General features: G+C 43.2%; 1 protein-coding gene across 3 annotated transcripts in view; it reads right to left on the bottom strand.

Moving 5' to 3' along the window:
* The window catches only part of RECK (reversion inducing cysteine rich protein with kazal motifs), a 677,252-nt gene that overhangs the window by 132,802 nt on the left and 523,489 nt on the right, over positions 1 to 20,961 (bottom strand). For 2 of the 3 annotated variants that reach the window (XM_073678381.1, XM_073678382.1), the window contains one exon: positions 20,541 to 20,733. In XM_073678381.1, the coding sequence (XP_073534482.1) occupies positions 20,541 to 20,733 (193 nt within the window). Of the gene's footprint in view, positions 1 to 19,817; positions 20,410 to 20,540; positions 20,734 to 20,961 lie in introns of those variants that run through there. The other variant, XM_073678383.1, reaches the window with a different exon arrangement.

Below are 20,961 nucleotides of genomic sequence, written 5' to 3'. Positions count from 1 at the left end.
TGCCATTCCTCTAGAGCCATCTTGATTGCCAACCACTCAGCGTCGCCAATCGAGTAGTTTCGTTCAGGAGCAGAAAAGTACTTGGAAAAGAAACCGCTGGTTGCCAATCGTCCACAGTAAGACTTCTGCGTGAGAATTGCCCCTGATCCAGAGGATGAAGCATCCACTTCCAAGAAAAATTGTTTCTGATCTCATGTCTGTGTAGTACAGAGAAGTTCTGTTTTAGGGAAAGAAATGCATCTACAGCCTCTGGAGACCAGACCTTAGGATTGGCGCCCTTGAAAATCATAGCTTAAATGGGAGCAGTCCGGGACGAGAAGTGAGGAATAAACTGGTGGTAGAATTTTGCATTTAAAAATGGAAGACAACTACTCAGGATCCATCTTCAAGCCTGTGGCCGAAATGATATAACCTACAAAAGGCAGACTGAACTGTTCAAAGACGAACTTCTCAAATTTGGCATACAGGCGTTTCTACCTTAGTCTTTGCAAGACTTGGGAGACGTTCCTTCTATGAGAGGGGAGATCTGGAGAGAAGACCAGGATATCATCCAGATAAACCACCATGCAAGAGTAAAGGAGAACTCTGAATAAGTTGTTCATTAACTCTAGGAAGATATATGGAGCATTACTGAGCCAAAATGGCATAACATGATACTCGTAGTGACAGTCCTGGGTGTTGAAAGCGATCTTCCACTTGTCTCCTTGGCGTATGCGGATCAGATTGTGTGCTCCTCTCAGATTGACCATACGGCCTGTGTAGCACTAACGTTTCCACCTCCCTCTTGTCAAAGATGTCCGCGTACGACAAGTAAGAGGGTGTAAGGCCCGGCAAGTTAGATGGAGTCACTGGTGGCCGGAAAGGAATTTATAGGGAGAAGACACCTCTCGTGGCTAGACTGTCCCCAACAAAGCTCTTCACCGGATCTCCAGTCTAGGATGGGTTCGTGGAGACATAGCCATGGCAGGCCAAGGAGAAGAGAACATGACAGGTTAGGATGTACATAGAATGCAATCCTTTTGTCTTGTAGAATTACAACCCGAAGCTCTACCTACTCAGTAACAAAATGAATGACTTCGGAAAGAGCCATTCTATCAACTGATCACACCAACAAAGAACTCTGAAGGTGTAGGCCAAAAATTTGGTACCGATCCACCACGGTCTGCTGCATGAAGTTGCCTCCCGTTTCAGAATCTAGGTAGGCTGTCTTGATGAACTGGTTGTCTCCACTTGACATAGATACTGCCAGACTCAATGATAGAGAGGAATTACTTTCGCCAAGAGTAGCCTCACCAACAGACCTTAGGCTTGGAAGATTTGGAAGATTCCCTACTTTTCAGGGCAAGAGCGGATAAAGTGTTCTGTGCTACCACAACAGAAGCACAATCCTCTGTCTCAACAGAGTTCTTGCCATTGCTTGGCTAGCTTAATGCAGTCCATCTGCCTAGGTTCAGGAGAATCAGCTGACAAAGATGGCGGGGAATGAGCAGCTTCTGGAAGGACGGAGCCACTTCTCTCAAGTGCCACCTCTCTAGAGCATCCATGGAAAGTGAGATTAATATGGATAGCAAGGGAAATTAGGTCATCAAGGGTAGTAGGGATGTCTTGACCAGTCAGTTCATCTTTAATTCTCCCAGACAGTCTCTCCCAAAAGGTTGTTACAAGTGCCTCTTTGTTCCAGCTGAGTTCGGAGAACAAGGTGCGGAACTGGATCGCAAATTGACCCACAGTCAGACCTCCTTGTTGCAGTCTAAAGAGAGAGGATGCGGCAGAGGTGACACGGCCAGGCTCATCCAAGACCCTGCGGAACACCACCAGGAATGCCTGAAAATCCAAGGTCACGAGTTTCCCTTTCTCCCATAATGGGTTGAGTCATGCGAGAGCCTCTCCTCTTAGACGGGACATCAGAAAAGCCACTATGGAGGAAAACTGGTGAACCAATAGTTCAAAGTGCAGCATGCATTGATTGATTAAGCCACGCCATTGTTTGGGATCTCAGTCATATCGTGATGGAACAGACAAACGAGGACTAGTTCCAGGTGCATGGATAGCAGTAGCCAAGTTAGTGGCAACTTGAGCTGGAGTTGGTACACGTGAGGCAGCTGGTGTGAGAGCATTTAAATGGGTGTTGACTGTCATAAGTAGGTCAGAATTTGATCCTGCTGATCACGTTGCGGGTCATCTCCTAGTACAATTCAGAGAGCGGAGGGGTATTGGCGGGGTCCATGGCCTGAGAAAACTGTTATACTGGTGTATCGTGGACCCACGTGTCCGGCTTACCCTAGAGGGGAGTAACTAAGCAGCTAACTGGTTTTCATTGGAGCCACTGATGGTGAGGTTAGGCTTGAGCTGTAGGTAGCCCCAAGATATCACTCCAGGGCATGGTCCGGAACTGTAGCAGCTGTAGACGCCCCCATTGATGAAGCACTTGGCGAAACGGCGTCGTCGGGATTGATTCCTCTTTGCAAACCTTGTCTATTTGTAAGTATAATCCCATAACTTGGCTCTGCATTATGTTTCAGACACTTTGTTTTTGATATACTGCGTTTGACTACACGATTCTGATTGCAACTTGGATATAGACTAGTTATTCGGGGTTTTGCAGATATATGTACCATATGAAATCAGCATTACAGTTATTATAATCTTAGCAATTCCCTTTATTTATTATAAGGAATTCCCTTACATGTATAATTTATTAACTGGTCAAAGTGCAATACTAACACTCACATATTATGTGGGCCATTTTTTAGGTTATTAACCATTGATACATGTTTTTGGAGTTTATACTAAGGGTTTTTGCAAATTGAAATTGGAAGGCTTTTTGCTTTTAATTGATTTTATATATTTTTCTGTTTTAAATTATTGAAATAAAAATATATTTATTTTAACATATGTAAATGTATCTTCCTTGAGCATGAGTTTATGTAGCTCTAGTCCCTTTGTGGTTAATACACTGTCCAGAATTGTAGCAGCTGACCCCAGGGGTCAGGGACGTTGGTTCAGATTTGGAGGACTGGATACTGATGCGGATGCAGACAGTGCAGCTTCTTGATACAAGACAGGGTGGCCACTGGTATGGGTTCAGACTGTGCAGCTTCTGGATAGAAGAGGACGGTCACTGAAACGGGTTCAGACTGTGCGGCTTCTGGACAAGGCAGTTTCAGGTTCGGTACTAGGAGCTGGCATGTCAGGTACAGGAAAAGGTTTAGACAGGATCATACAGGATAAGGTCAGGCATGACGTACTCTGAGACCTAACAAGAAGGAAGCAAGTATAAAATGACAATGTACTAAAGTTGCTCAGGCACCTTACAACAGGTGAAGGTGCCTTAAGAATTAAGGCCTCCCAGATCTAGGCTGGAGACACATCAAGTGAGATCACATATTCTCATCAAGAGTCAGGGAGCGCGCTCCCAGGAAACCTGCATGGCGTGTGCTGGCTCTGGGACACAGGAGCCGGAGCAGAGGACTTGGTTGAGCGGCTGAGGCAATCCTCGCATGTATTGCGGTGGCATAATAGCTGCGAGACATGCAACCGCAGCGACACCAACATATTTTCCGAGCATGGTGAAGACACCTGTTAGCACACGAGCATGCTTGGACAACGCCTTATCCGAGCACATTCACTTAACATTAGTGGACAACTATACATTATCTCAAAACACTCAAAAGAAGAAAAGCTGACAGGAGGAGTCAATGGTAAGGTGAAAAATTAATTTTAACTTTGTTGGTCAAGAATTCCATATAGTGGGGAGGTTAAAACAACCAGATGAAAAAGCAGGCGCAATACCGAATGACAATCACTTATATCAATATATATCTATCTATAATATAACCAGGGATGTGTCCTTCTGTCCGAAGCCTCTATAGACTGTGCCTGTGCAATCTGGCTCAGCACAGACGAACGCATCCAGCCATTACAGGTAAGAGGAGTATATGGCACCGGAGATGCGTGGGCACTGAACGCATACTGCGATCTCCAGCGCCATAAGTACATACCTGACCGGGAGGACTGTTGCCGCGAAGCCTCTGTTCTGGCCGGAGTGCGGCGTCGGAATCGGCGCATTCGCATAGTTCGCTATCCGGCGCCATTTTTGTGAAGACACATTTGCAGTGTAACTTCAACAAAATAAGCCGGATAGCGTGGTATGGGCACGCGCGTACTCCAGCGCCAGACTCCTCCCGCAGCCTTCGGAGGACTATTCCCAGCAGAAAGCGATGCAGCGCTGGATCACAGGGAAGAGAGGTGAGTAGAAGTGTTTATTTTTTTTGTGTGCAATGTGATGGCGATGAGAGGTGCCATGCATACCAGGATGAGGGGGCCATGCATAAAAGGATAGGGATGATGGGTGCCATGCATACCAAAAAAGGAATGAGAGGTGCAATGCATACCAGGATAGGGATGAGGGGTACCATGCATACCAGGATAGGGATGAGGGGTGCCATGCATACCAGGATAGGGATGAGGGCTGCCATACATGCCAGAATAGTTATGAGAGGAGCCATGCATACCAGCATGAGGGGTGCCATGCATACCAGAATAGGGATTAGGGGTGCCATGCATACCAGGATAGGGATTAGGGGTGCCATGCATACCAGGATAGGGATGAGGGGTGCCATGCATAACAGGATAGGGATGAGGGGGCCATGCATACCGGGATAGAGATGAGGGATGCCATGCATACTAGGATGGGGATGAGGGGTGCCATGCATACCAGGATAGGGATGAGGGGAGCCATACATACCAGGATGGGGATGAGGGGGCCTTGCATACCAAGATTGGGGATGAAGGGTGCCATGCATACCAGGATGGGGATGAGGGGTGCCATGCATACCAGGATAGGGATGAGGGGTGCCATGCATACCAGGATAGGGATTAGGGGTGCCATGCATACCAGGATAGGGATGAGGGGTGCCATGCATAACAGGATAGGGATGAGGGGGCCATGCATACCGGGATAGAGATGAGGGAGGCCATGCATACTAGGATGGGGATGAGGGGTGCCATGCATACCAGGATAGGGATGAGGGGAGCCATACATACCAGGATGGGGATGAGGGGGCCTTGCATACCAAGATTGGGGATGAGGGGTGCCATGCATACCAGGATGGGGATGAGGGGTGCCATGCATACCAGGATGGGGATGAGGGGTGCCATGCATACCAGGATAGGGATGAGGAGTTCCATGCATACCAGGATGGGGATGAGGGGTGCCATGCATACCAAGATAGGGATGGGGGGTGCCATACATACCAGGATGCGGATGAGGGGGCCTTGCATACCAGGATTGGTGATGAGGGGTGCCATGCATACCAGGATAGGGATGAGGGGTGCCATGCACACCAGGATGGGGAGGAGCGGTGCCATTCATACCAGGATGGGGATGGGGGGTGCCATATATACCAGGATGCGGATAAGGGGGCCTTGCATACCAGGATTGGTGATGAGGGGTGCCATGCATACCAGGATAGGGATGAGGGGTGCCATGCATACCAGGATGGGGATGAGGGATGCTTGCATACCAGAATGGAGGGGTGCCATGCATATCAGGATAGGGATGAGGGGTGCCATGCATACAAGGCTGGAGGGGTGACATGCATGCCAGGATGGGGATCAGGGGTGCCATGCTTACCAGGATGGAGGAGAGCAATGCATACTAGGATGAGGGGTGCCATGCATACCAGGAGGGAGATCAGGGTTGCCATGCATACCTGGATGGAGATCAAGGGTGCCATGCATACCAGAATGGAGGGTTGCCATGCATACCGGGATGGAGGGGTGCCACGTATAATATGAAGGGGGGCATATATACCAGGATGGGGGATATTTACAGAATTGGATGACATCTATAATATAATCAGGGATGTGTCTGTCTGTCCGAAGCCTCTATAGACCACTCAAGCGCGATGCGCCTGTGCAGTCTGGCTACAGACAGAAGAACTCATCCAGCCGTTACAGGTAAGAGGAGTATTGCACCAGAGATTGCGGTATGTGTAGGCACCTGACCGGGAGGAGATTTGCCGCGGAGCCTCTGTTTGGGCCGGAGGCTGGGGGAGGAGTGTGGCGTCTGCTATCCGGCGCCATTTTAGTGAAGACACATTTGCAATGTGTCTTCAACAAAATAGCGCCGGACAACGTGGTATGGGCACATACGTACTCCGGTGCCACAGTCCTCCCCCGGCCTCCGGATTGGGGAGCAGGATGGGGGCAGCACAAAAGAGGATGGGGCGCAGGATGGGGGCAGCACAAAACAGGATGGGGGCAGCAGATAACAGGATGAGGGGCGCAGGATGGGGGCAGCACATAACAGGATAGGGGCTGCACATGCCAGGATGGGGGCTGCACATGCCAGGATGGGGGAGCATGGACCAGGATGGGGGAGCATATACCAATAAAAATGCTCCTCACTCGGGCATAGAACGAGTTCAATAGCTAGTACAATTATATGGCCGAAACGCAAATCGTGGTGGACGCATCCCTGTGACAAGTCACTGCTGACCCCCTCTCTCGGTATAGTAGAAATGACTCACACAGTGCCACTACAATGACTGATTGGTATTATCCCACTATATCTCTATATGAGTAATCCCTTACTACACTCTTTGGCAACCAAGTATTTTATAGTAATAGTTTATAGATCAATACATATACCTGCACTTTGCTAGCTATCACTTAGGTCATCAACAATCTTTGACAACTACGCTTTATATTGGCATCTATGCACTTTATTATCTCTATTATATACTTATTGATATCTACACTTGTGGTCATCTTGTTAAAATGTATTCATTATAGGTCACCATTAACTCTTTTTGGTTATTTCAAGCTCTTATGTATATTTTTCATATCATCGTATTATTGTATTCAAACCTCTTTGACCTATATACATAGATTGACATCTTGCTATATACCTTTAGATGCTCCACATTTATCCATTCATCATGTTGCCATATAATTGTATGGATATATATTGATATCAGGGATTGTTTGTATTTCGGAACTGCTCCCACTTTTTTATCTGGTTGTTTTTCCCTCCCACTACATGAAATTCTAGACCAAGTTGTAATTCATTTTTCACCTTACCATTGACTCCCCGTCGGCTTTTCTTCTTTTCAGTTTATGTGATTTATCCGATGGGTCACAATTTTGTCCAAAGTACACATGCATTAGTAATAGGAAACTTTTCTCGTATTTGATACAATAACCATTACTCTGCACATTACCTAAATGTGTATAATTTCTTACTTTTCAGTTTTTCCCCATTATCTCAAAAAGTAGAACTGCTACAAAAATGAATGACATATTCTACATAGTTTTTTTTAGTTTTTAAGGTTGAAGGAAGACTAAGTCCATCTAGTTCAACCCATAGCCTAACATGTTGATCCAGAGGAAGGCAAAAAAAAACCCATGTGGCAAACACCAAGCCCCAAGAAAAATTCCTTCCTGATTCCATACGACAATCAGACTAGTTCCCTGGATCAACACCCTATCAAGGAATCTAGTATATATAACCTGTAATATTATGCTTTTCAAGAAAGGCATCCATGCCCTTCTTAAATTTTAATAGTGAATCACTCATTACAACATCATTCGGCAGAGAGTTACATAGTCTCACTGCTCTTACAGTAAAGAATCCCCGTCTGTGATTATGATTAAATCTTCTTTCCTCCAGACGTAGAAGAAGCCCCCTTGTCCCCGTCTCTGGCCTCAGAGTAAAAAGATCAGTAGAAAGGTCTTTGTACTGTCGACTCATATACTTGTACATAGTAATAACATCACCCCTAAGCCTTCGTTTTTCCACAGTAAATAACCCCAAGTGTAATAACCTGTCTTGGTATTGCAGACCCCCCCAGTCCTCTAATAACCTTGGTCACTCTTCTCTGCACCTGCTCTAGTTCAGCTATGTCTTTCTTATACACCGGAGACCAGAACTGTACACAGTATTCTAAGTGTGGTCGCACTAATGACTTGTATAGAGGTAAAATTATGTTCTCCTCATGAGCATCTATGCCTCTTTTAATGCATCCCATTATTTTATTTGCCTTTGCAGCAGCTGCCTGACACTGGCCACTAAACGTGAGCTTGTCGTCCACCAATACACCCAGGTCTTTTTCAGTTACAGTTTTGCCCAGTATTTTACAATTAAGCATATAATTATACATTTTATTTCCTCTGCCGAAGTGCATTACCTTACATTTATCCCCATTAAAGCTCATTTGCCATTTATCAGCCCAAGCTTCTAGTTTACATAGATCCTCCTGTAATATAAAATTGTCCTCCTCTGTATTGATTACCCTGCAGAGTTTAGTGTCATTTGCAAATATTGAAATATTACTCTGTATTCCCCCTCCAAGGTCATTAATAAATAAATTAAAAAGAAGGGGGCCCAATACTGACCCCTGTGGTACCCCACTGTTAACTGAGACCCAGTCTGAGTGTTTTCCATTAATAACCACCCTTTGTTTCCTATCACTGAGCCAATTCTTATCCCACATACATATATTTTCCCCTATCCCCATTGTTCTCATTTTATGTATCAACCTTTTGTGTGGAACCGTATCAAAAGCTTTTGAAAAGTCCATATACACAACATCCACTGCATTTCCTTGGTCCAGTCTAGAACTTACCTCCTCATAAAAACTGATCAGATTAGTTTGACAGGAACGGTCCCTCGTAAACCCATGTTGATATTGGGTCATGAGGTTATTCTTCCTCAGATACATTAGTATAGCATCTCTTAGGAAACCCTCCAGGATTTTACCCACAGTAGAGGTTAAGCTTACTGGCCTATAATTTCCAAGTTCAGTTTTTGTCCCCTTTTTGAATATTGGCACCACATTTGCTATATGCCAGTCGTGTGGTACAGACCCTGTTATTATGGAATCTTTAAAGATTGAAAATAATGGTCTATCTATGACGTTACTTAATTCCTGCAGTACTCACGGGTGTATCCCATCCGGGCCCGGGGATTTGTCAACTTTAGTGATATTTAGACGCCGCCATAGTTCCTGCTGGGTTAAGCAAGTGACATTTAATGGAGAATTTTTGTTATCACTGATCATGTTTTGTCATGCGATTTTCTTGTGTAAATACAGTTGAAAAAAAAATAATTTAGCATATTGGCTTTTTCCTCATCCTCATCCACCATTTCACCCAGACTATTTTTAAGGGGGCCAACACTATCATTTTTTTAGTTTTTTACTATTTATGTAGTTAAAGAATATTTTGGGATTATTTTTACTTTCTCTGGCAATGATTCTCTCTGTCTCAATCTTTGCTGCCTTGATTTGGTTTTTACAGAATTTATTTAATTTTCTGTATTTATTTAATGCCTCATCACTACCTACTTGCTTTAGTTCTCTAAATGCTTTCTTTTTGTCACTTATTGTGCCCCTCACAGCTCTATTTAGCCATAGTGGTTTCCTCCTATTTCTAGCATGTTTATTCCCATAGGGTATATATTGTGCACAGGTCGTGTTCAGGATGCAAATAAATGTCTCCCATTTGCTTTGTGTAGCTTTATGTCTCAGGATATCGTCCCAGTTTATTGCACTAAGATCATCTCTCAACCGTTGGAAATTTGCCTTCCTGAAGTTTAGTGTCCTTGTAACCCCTCTACTACACATCCTATTAAAGGTTACATGAAAACTTATTATTTTGTGATCACTATTACCCAAGTGATCCCCAACTCGTATATTTGATATGCGGTCTGGCCTGTTGGTTAATATTAGGTCTAGCAGTGCCCCCCTTCTTGTTGGGTCCTGAACCAGTTGTGAAAGGTAATTGTCTCTCATAGTTGTCAAAAACTTATTACCTTTGCTTGAACTACAGGTTTCTGTCCCCCAATGTATTTCAGGGTAGTTGAAGTCCCCCATAATAATGACTTCTCCTTGAATCGCTGCTTCATCTATTTACTTTACGAGGATATTCTCCGCTGCTTCCATTATTTTTGGAGACTTATAACAAACCCCTATCAGTAATTTATTATTTTTTCCCCCTCCCCTTATCTCTACCCACAGGGACTCTACATTTTCATTAGATTCACATATATCCTCCCGCAAGATGGGTTTTAAGGATGATTTTACATATAAACACACATTCCCCCTCGCTTGTTTGTACGTTCATTTCTGAACAGACTATAGCCCTGTAAATTAACTGCCCAGTCATGGCTCTCGTCCAGCCATGTCTCAGATATCCCCACCATGTCATAATTATTTTCCAACAAAATTAATTCTAATTCCTCCATTTTGTTGGTGAGGCTTCTGGCATTAGTGTACATGCATTTTATGTATCTCTCTGTACCTCTATTCCTTCTTACTATATTGACTGTTCTAACTCCACCCCAATTTCTTTATTTGTGCCCAGGTCACTATCTGCACTATCTTCCCCAAATATAAAATAAATACCCTCCCCCCCAATCCCTAGTTTAAACACTCCTCCAACCTTCTAGCCATTTTCTCCCCCAGCACAGCTGCAGCCTCCCCATTGAGGTGCAGCCCGTCCATGGCGTAGAATCTGTAGCCAACTGAGAAGTCGGCCCAGTTCTCCGGGAACCCAAATCCCTCCTTCCTACACCAGTTCTTGAGCCACTTATTTATCTCCCTAATCTCCCATTGCCTCTCTGGCGTGGCACGTAGTACAGGTAGTATTTCAGAGAATACCACCTTGGAGGTCCTTGCTTTAAGCTTGCAGCCTAATTCCCTGAAATCATCTTTAAGGACCTTCCACCAACCTCTAACTTTGTCATTTGTGCCAATGTGCACCATGACCACTGGGTCCTCACCAGCCCCACCCAGTAATCTGTCAACCCCATCAGCGATGTGCCGGACTCGAACACCAGGTAGGCAGCACACTGTTCGACGATCCCTGTCTTTGTGACAGATTGCCCTATCTGTTCCCCTAATAATTGAGTCCCCCACTACCAGCACCAGCCTGGCCTGCCCTGCTCTCCTATTTCTTTCCTTACTGGAGCTGACACTCCTCCGGCTTTCAGGGGACATGCCTTGCTGCAGCAGTGCTACCCCTGTACCGACACCCCCCTCATCTGCCAACTTTACAAACTTATTGGGGTGTGCCAGATCAGGACTAGCCTCCCTGACACTCTTCCCTCTACCCCCTGTCTAACTGTCACCCAGCTAGCTGCCTCACTGTCCTCCCTACTACCACCCACCCCCACATCTACCCCAGTGAGCAGCTGCTCAGTGAGCAGCAAACTCCTTTCCATATTGTCAATGGATCTCAGTGTTGCCAGCTGCTCATTTAGATCCAGTACCTGGGCTTCCAAACGCACAACGTGCACACATCTCGCGCAGCAGTACGCAACCCCGACCGGCTGTTCAAGGATTACATACATGTGGCAAGATGTACACTGGATAGCACTGCCAATAATGGAGCTCATTTCCTAATGGGGATTGCACTAGAAAGAAATGTTAAGTAAAAAGAAATGTAAAGAATTAATAAAATACAGACAGCAATTCAGTCCAAATTCCTCCCTTCCAAACTCCCTGAATCCAAGTCACTGAACAACAAGTCACACACTTACTTCCGTTTGCACGTACGCTCCAGTCACACTCAGCTCGTTCACACTCGCTAAGTAAGAAGATTTAAGGAGGTTTTTTTTTTTTTTTCCCTTTTGCAGCAATACACCCTACAGCTCAATGCACTTCCAAAGGAAGGACTGAATATACCTAAAATCTAACCTAATACCTCTATCTATCTCTCTATTTATTATCTATCTATCTATTCCCTAACTGCCTATTCCATGTTATTTGCTCCCTAAATCTTTCTATCTTCAATATTCCTATGTATATACAGTACAGACCAAAAGTTTGGACACACCTTCTCATTTAAAGATTTTTCTGTATTTTCATAACTATGAAAATTGTACATTCACACTGAAGGCATCAAAACTATGAATTAACACATGTGGAATTATATATTTAACAAAAAAATGTGAAACAACTGAAAATATGTCTTATATTCTAGGTTCTTCAAAGTAGCCACCTTTTGCTTTGATGACTGCTTTGCACACTCTTGGCATTCTGTTGATGAGCTTCAAGTGGTAGCCACCGGAAATGGTTTTCACTTCACAGGTGTGTCCTGTCAGGTTTAATAAGTGGGATTTCTAGCCTTATAAATAGTAACACAGTAACAGTTTGTAAAGCCGAATAAAGACTTGCGTCCATCAAGTTCGACCTGTTAGTTCTGTAATTGCTAAAGTTGATCCAGAGGAGGGCAAAAACCCCAAATGATTTAGCCAATCTTCACCTGAGGAAAAATTCCCTCCCGACTCTGAAACCAGCAGTCGGAATAAATCCCTGTATCAACCTACTATTTTATTCTATTTTTAAGTATATGCTGAAATCTGCCTTGTATCTAGAAATGCATCCAGTCCCCGCTTGAACTGGTGTAGTGAATCTGACATTACCGTCTCCTCACTCAGTGAATTCCATATTCTCACTACTCTTACCGTAAAGAACCCCTTCCTATGCTGGTGCTGAAACCTTTTCTCTTCCAGTCTTAGTGAATGCCCTCTTGTTACCGTAATATCCCTCCTTTTGAACAAATCCCGGGCAAGATCTCTATACTGTCCCCTAACATATTTGTACACATTTATTATGTCCCCCCTCAACCTTCTCTTTTCCAGGCTGAATAGTCCTAGTTTTGCCAACCTCTCTGGGTATTGCAGTCCCTCCATTCCCTTTATTAATTTTGTTGCCCTCCTTTGTACCTTTTCAAGCTCATTTATATCCTTTCTATATATTGGGGCCCATAACTGAGCACAGTATTCCAAGTGTGGTCTGACCAGTGCTTTGTACAGTGGAAGAACAATGTTCTCATCCTTTGCAGCTATACCTCTTCTGATACATCCCATTACCCTGTTTGCCCTTACAGCAGCGGCCTGACTTTGGGCACTCCAATTTAGTTTGCTATCAATCAAGATGCCCAAGTCCTTCTCCATCTCTGAATTCCCCAATGATTTCCCATTCAGTGAGTACTGGTGACTTCCATTTTTCCTTCCCATATGTATGACCTTACATTTCTCCTCGTTAAACCTCATTTGCCATTTAATGCTCCACCTACCCAGCTTATCCAAATCCCTCTGTAGGTCTGCACTGTCCTCTTTTGTATTAATTGTTTTACATAACTTTGTGTCATCTGCGAATATTGATATTTTACTATTTATCCCGTTGACTATGTCGTTAATAAAGATATTAAATAACATTGGGCCTAGTACAGACCCCTGTGGTACCCCACTAGTGACGCTTACCCAATCTGAGAATATTCCATTTATAAACACCCTCTGCCTTCTATCCTTTAGCCAGTTAGCTACCCACTTGCAGACATTTTCCCCCAGCCCCATCATTCTCATTTTGTATACCAACCTATTATGTGGCATGCTATCGAACGCTTTTGAGAAGTCGAGATACACAACATCCACTGGTTCCCCCTGATCTAATCGAGAGCTAACCTCCTCGTAGAAGTCAATCAGGTTTGTTTGGCAGGAGCGATTCCTCATGAATCCATGTTGGTTCGGGATTAAAAGATTATTAGCATCAAGATGCTCCGTAATTGCCTCTTTAATGAAGCTTTCAAAAATTTTGCCCACAACGGACGTCAGACTCACCGGCCGATAGTTTCCGGCGTCACTTTTCGCTCCCTTTTTGAATATTGGCACTACATTCGCCTGTCGCCAATCAAGTGGCACAGACCCAGTCTCAACAGAGTCCTTAAATATAAGATATAACGGTCTGTCTATCACATTACTTAGTTCCCTTAGTACCCGTGGGTGTATGCCATCAGGTCCTGGTGATTTGTTTATTTTAATGTTACTGAGGCGTTTCTGTACCTCAACTTGGGTTAGATTAGTCATACTTAGTGGAGGATTAAGCTTGTCACTTCTCATTTCTCCTGTTACTTCTATTTCCTTTGTGAAAGTTGTCGAAAAAAAAAATATCTAATAGATTAGCTTTATCCTCATCTTTCTCTATGATTTTGCCTTCCTCACTTTTTATCGGTCCAATATTATCCGATTTAATCCTTTTACTATTTATATACGTAAAGAACAGTATGGGATTTGATCTACTTTCCCAAGCAATACGTCTCTCTGTTTCCTCCTTCACTCTTTTTATTTGTTTTTTACAGGTTCTCATTTTTTCCTTGAAACACATTAGTGCCTCCTTGCTGTTTTCCTGTTTTAATCTCTTGAATGCCTCTTTTTTGCTATTTAACGCCCCTTTTACGTTCTTGTTCAACCATATTGGTTTCCTCTTATTTCTGGCCCTTTTATTCCCATACGGTATATACCTCTCGCACTGAGTATTCAGAATTCTTTTGAAAGTTTCCCATTTACTATTCGTATTCCATTGATTAAGTACTTTGTTCCAGTCAATAAGTTGGGTTGGGACCATCAGTTGTGTTGTGCAGAAGTCTGGTGGATACACAGCTGATAGTCCTACTGAATAGACTGTTAGAATTTGTATTATGGCAAGAAAAAAGCAGCTAAGTAAAGAAAAACGAGTGGCCATCATTACTTTAAGAAATGAAGGTCAGTCAGTCCGAAAAATTGGGAAAACTTTGAAAGTGTCCCCAAATGCAGTTGCAAAAACCATCAAGCGCTACAAAGAAACTGGCTCACATGAGTAGCGCCCCAGGAAAGGAAGACCAAGAGTCACCTCTGCTTCTGAGGATAAGTTTATCCGATTCACCAGCCTCAGAAATCGCAGGTTAACAGCAGCTCAGATTAGAGACCAGGTCAATGCCACACAGAGTTCTAGCAGTTAAGTTGACACGTTGTGCAGCAGGCCTTCATGGTAAAATAGCTGCTAGGAAACCACTGCTAAGGACAGGCAACAAGCAGAAGTGACTTGTTTGGACTAAAGAACACAAGGAATGGACATTAGACCAGTGGAAATCTGTGCTTTGGTCTGATGAGTCCAAATTTGAGATCTTTGGTTCCAACCACCGTGTCTTTTTGCAACGCAGAAAAGGTGAATAGATGGAATCTACATGCCTGGTTCCCACTGTGAAGCATGGAGGAGGTGTGATGGTGTGGGGGTGCTTTGCTGGTGACACTGTTGGGGATTTATTCAAAATTGAAGGCATACTGAACCAGCATGGCTACCACAGCATCTTGCAGCGGCATGCTATTCCATCCGGTTTGTGTTTAGTTGGACCATCATTTATTTTTCAACAGGACAATGACCCCAAACACACCTCCAGGCTGTGTAAGGGCTATTTGACCAAGAAGGAGAGTGATGGGGTGCTACGCCAGATGACCAGGCTTCCACAGTCACTAGACCTGAACCCAATCGAGATGGTTTGGGGTGAGCTGGACCGCAGAGTGAAGGCAAAAGGGCCAACAATTGCTAAGCATTTCTGGGAACTCCTTCAAGATTGTTGGAAGACCATTTCCGGTGACTACTTCTTGAAGCTCATCAAGAGAATGCCAAGAGTGTGCAAAGCAGTCATCAAAGCAAAAGGTGGCTACTTTGAAGAACCTAGAATATAAGACATATTTTCAATTGTTTCACACTTTTTTGTTAAGTATATAATTCCACATGTGTTAATTCATAGTTTTGATGCCTTCAGTGTGAATGTACAATTTTCATAGTGATGAAAATACAGAAAAATCTTTAAATGAGAAGGTGTGTCCAAACTTTTGGTCTCTACTATATATATATATATATATATATAAATATATATATATATATTTTTTTTATTTAGTTATTTACTTTTTTTAAATATTTTTACAACTTTTTTTTTATTTCTTTACTTATTCCCACTACGTGACTTTCACTTTCTGCAGTCTGATCACAGTTATATTGTATAGCAGTGCAGGATCACTGCTATACATTATAACCTGTCAGCCCTGCAGACACCAGTTACTTTGATCAGACACTGCGCATGATCAAACTAACTTGCTGGGGCCTGGTGACCCAGATGTCATCAAGACGACATCGGGTCACCATGGCAACGATCGGGACCCTCCACTGACAGCGAGCACCGCTCCTGGCACTGAGTGCCGGGTGTCAGCTGTTAGAATCAGCTGACACCCGGCAGTGATTGTGACCGCACAACCTCTGTGCGAGCACGATCACATTGTCGTAATAGTACGTACCTGGTCCATAAGACCCAGGGCACAGAGACATACTATTGCTGACAATGTCAGAAAGGGGTTAACATTGAAATTGCAACACCAATAAGGAAAAGTTGTGAAATTATGGAAATCACAGGATCACTAGACATGCTAATGATATGCAAATTATAAAAACTGGAAAAAATTTCAAAACAACTCAATTTATTCAGTATCAAGTATGAGCTACACACACAGAAATACATGCACTTACCGTATTTTTCAGACTATAAGACGCACTGGACCATAAGACGCACCTAGGTATTAGAGGAGGAAAATAGATAAAAAAAATGTAAGCAAAAAATGTGGTCACGATGCACTGTTATGGGGGAGGGGGTCTGCTGCTGACACTGGTATAGGGGTAATGTCCCCCAATTCTGTTAATATCCCCCATCCTGGTATATATGCCACCCTTCCTATTATACGTGGCCCCCTGATCCCCATCCTGGTATGCATGGCAACCCTCCATCCTGGTATGCATGGCACCCCTCATCCTTATCCTAGTATGCATGGCACCCCTCATACCTATCCTGGTATACATGACAGCCCTCATCCCTATCCTGATATGCACGGCCCCCTCATCCTTATCCTGGTATGCATGGCCCCTCTCATCCTTATCCTGGTATGCATGGCCCCCTCATCCTTATCCTGGTATGCATGGCCCCCCTAATCCCCATCACACTGCACATGAAAAAAAAAAAACACTCCTACTCACCTTCCTTTTCTCTCCTCCAGGGCTGGGTCCTGTCTGCCCGCACTGATCTTGTCATGTGAGCCGCGCATGGCGTAACTGTCAAGCGCAGCTCACAAGGTGAGATCAGCTGCTGGAAAAGTCACTGCTCCCCACGCCGGTACGGTGTGTGTGGGGAGCAGTGACTTAATGCTCCTTAATTGCCGGCACACAGCATAGCCGCAGTGCTGCTCCTGCTGCTGCCGGGTGATCGAGTGTGCCCGCTTTTAAAGGGCATGAATATTCACCCCTCTCCATGCACATGGGAGTGGAGAGGGGGGTGAATATTCATGCCCTTTAATAGCAGGCACACGGGATTGCCCGGCAGCAGCAGGAGCCGCGCCGTGGCTAAACTGTGTGCCGGCTATTAAGGAGAATGAATATTCACTGCTCCCCATGCCTATGGGCGTGGGTAACAGTGAATATTCATTTTCTTTAGCAGGGGGGACAGTGTAGGCTGCAGCAGGCAGCTGTTGCCTCCTGTGCCCGGCTCCTCCGACGCTACCGCTCCCCCTCCCACAGTATATATATACACCCCTCCCAACATTCGGACTATAAGACGCACCCCCAATTTTTCCCTAAAATTTTGGAAGAAAAAAGTGCATCTTATAGTCCGAAAAACATGGTACATGCTTTGGCTTGCTATCAATGAGGTTATTAATGGTTGTCTGAGGAATATTGTTTTACACTTAATGCACTTTGGTTTTGGAGTTTGGAATAAAGCAAGGGAGGCTGGAATAGAGGTTTATCACACACGCAATGATAGCCAGAGGTTAGTTTGGAGACCACGTGGGCAGCGCTATAAAGAGGCCTTCACAAGGGAATGTCACACTGGTCCTACTCCGACGGTTATATTGTGGGGTTGCATAATGTATGGCAGCCGGACCTCTCTAATCTTCATTCGAGGAATACTAACAGTTCATCATTGTATTTATTTGGTGGTGAAACCATTGATACGGCCATTTCACTACAGTGTGAGAAGCCTTTACAGCCTAAACTTGTAAAGTGCTGCGGAATATGTTGGCGCTATAAAAAATAAACTATTATTATTATTATTATTATTAAACATACTACTATGGTCTGCAGCATCTTCGGAATTGTCTCCTATTGAGCACATCTGGGACGTCATTGGTTGGCAATTGCAAAAAACCTTATTGATAGCATGCCAAGGCATGCAAGTGCATGGTGCTCATACTTGTATCTGAATAAATCAAGATGTCCTGAAAATGTAGTTTCCATTTTTTCATCATTGCATATCATTGTTCCTATGATTTCCATAAGTTCATGACTTCACCTTCTCGTTGTTGCAATTTCAATGTTGAAGAGCATATTCAGTGGGGAAAATAAGTATTTGATACACTGCCGATTTTGCAAGTTTTCCCACTGTGGTAGATCGACTCACTCGGCTTCATAAAGAGGCAGATACAGGAACCGTTTATTTTTAAAGAGCGGTAGGTTTATTGCAATCCTCATAAACCACATCACAAGAAAATGAACATAGATACAGCCTTTGTCCGGCAGAAGGTAAAAAATAAAATAACAAGTTTATACAATTGCGTTGTTTAGCCCACCAGGTTTAGAGTCCTTTAGCAAAGACATTCAATCGGGAGATCTGCAATCTCCATACATACAGCATGTGTGAAACAAACAGCTCAAAGCTTTCTCCTCCAGGTCCACCCCACACCAAATGCTCTAAAGGCTGTGAATTTTATCCTCTGACCTCCTCCCTCTCTACAGGTGGTTAATCATCCTAGCACTAAAGATGGCCCCTTATACTAACCCCTTATTCCTTTGTATGCTGGAACCTTTTCCCTATGTTTAATTACTGGAGCTAGCAATCTCAGTGCTACATATCTCCCCTCCAGTACTTTGCCAGTGACTTTGTCATACCACCTACAAAGAATGGATAGGTCTGTAATTTTTATCATAGGTACACTTCAACTGTGAGAGACAGAATCTAAAAATAAAAAACAAAAAATCACATTGTATGATTTTTAAATAATTAAATTGCATTTTATTGCATGAAATAAGTATTTGATCACCTACCAACCAACAAGAATTCTGGCTCTCACAGACCTGTTAGTTTTTATTTTATTAAGAAGCCCTCCTATTCTGCACTCATTACCTGTATCAATTGCACCTGTTTGAACTTGTTACCTGTAAGAAAGATACCTGTCCACACAATCACACTCCAACCTCTTCACCATGGCCAAGACCAAAAAACTGTCAAAGAACACCAGGGACAAAATTGTAGACCTGCACAAGGCTGGGATGGGCTACAGGAGGATGGGCAAGCAGCTTGGTGAGAAGGCAACAACTGTTGGCACAATTACAAAAAAAAATGGAAAAAACACAAGATGACTGTCAATCTTCCCCAGTCTGGGGCTCCATGCGGGATCTTGCCTCTTGAGGTAAGAAAGGTCAGGAATCAGCCCAGAACTACACGGGAGGACCTGGTCAATGACCTGAAGAGAGCTGGGACCACAGTCTCAAACATTACCGTTAGTAACACACTATCCTGTCCTACAGGGCACGCAAGGTCCCCCTGCTCACGCCAGCACATGTCCAGGCCCGTTTGAAGTTCACCAATGACAATCTGGATGATCCAGAGGAGGCATGGGAGAAGGTTAAGATGAGACCAAAATGGAACTTTTTGGCATCAACTCCCCTCGCCGTGTTTGGAGGAAGAAAAAGGATCAGTACAACCTCAAGAACACTCTCCCAACCGTGAAGCAAAGAGCAGAGGACGACTGCACCAAATTGAAGGGAAAACGTCTGACCTTTGTAATTGCAAACAAAGGTTTATGTACCAAATATTAAGTTCTGTTTTTCTATTATATTAAATACTTATTTCATGCAATAAAATGTAAATTAATTATACAATAATAAAACAATGTGATTTTCTGGTTTTTATTTTTAGATTTTGTCTCTCCCAGTTGAAGTGTACCTACAATAAAAATTACAGACCTCTTCATTCTTTGTAGATGGGAAAACTTGCAAAATCAGCAGTGTATCAAATAGTTATTTTCCTCACTGTATATAGGCACACACTTGTGCACATATACATATAATTGACTTTCCTTGATGATAGTTTTCCTTTAAAATTTTGGTGTTGGCAAGAACAAGTACAGTAACATATAATGAAAAATAAATTAATGTATTTTTGGACAATATCTGCAACATACTTCAGTTAATACTGGTAAATGAGGCATTCTTTGTGTCCAGTCAAACAATTCTAAATAATATAACTCAGACAATATAATCAACAATAATGAGATAATTTACATTTCTTTTCAGATTACTAAAGTCATCTGCACATGCAACCTGAAGTTGATGGCATCAAAAGCTTTTACATATAGAAACAGACATGAACTAGGATCTCACAAATTCAGTAATGTATTTTTTATATGTATGGATGAAGTTAAGAGACAATTCAGACAAATAACTGGATGGAGACATGATGGGAGTTGTTTTATGGTGACAAAATTCCTTACTTAAGAACTTAAGTATTCGTGCCTGTTTCAGTGATATCCATTGCAGTCTTAGGAGAAAAAAAGTAACACATAGTGAGAATCAACAAACAAATAAATACAACAGCCTTTTATATATATATATATATATATATATATATATATATATATAAAAATAGTACTTTTGCTGTGATTATATTACCTGACACGAGCCTTTATAGGACAGCTGTTTTCCCCTTTGATATAGAGTACAAATGTTGGGGTGTTCTGTATTTTCAATGTCGCACACGGGTTCTCTCAAATGTTCACACTTCATCTGTTTTGGGATGCATTCATACTGGAGGCACTGGAACCTTTCAAAGCTGGTGAGGCACACTTGTCTTTTTGATATACACCTATATGAAAAGATTTGGGGTTACGGTATATGCCTATTATATTAATCAGAGTCCACAATGGAAAAAAAATCAATGTTCCAAAAAAAAGGTCTGAAATATTTACTACATCAGGAGAAAGAATCCATTATATAAATCCCTTTAAGTCCTGGGAGAACAGATTTACATTTCAAAGGATTTTTGTCCGTAAATGGTCTCTATACAATAATATTACCCTAATAAAGCTCACAA

This window comes from Phyllobates terribilis, unplaced genomic scaffold (assembly GCF_046119375.1).
Source record: "Phyllobates terribilis strain yellow unplaced genomic scaffold, ASM4611937v1 Scaffold_4__5_contigs__length_816908805, whole genome shotgun sequence".
Taxonomy (NCBI): domain Eukaryota; kingdom Metazoa; phylum Chordata; class Amphibia; order Anura; family Dendrobatidae; genus Phyllobates; species Phyllobates terribilis.
Note: the sequence above shows the minus strand (reverse complement) of the source record. Positions and strands in the feature narration are given on the sequence as shown.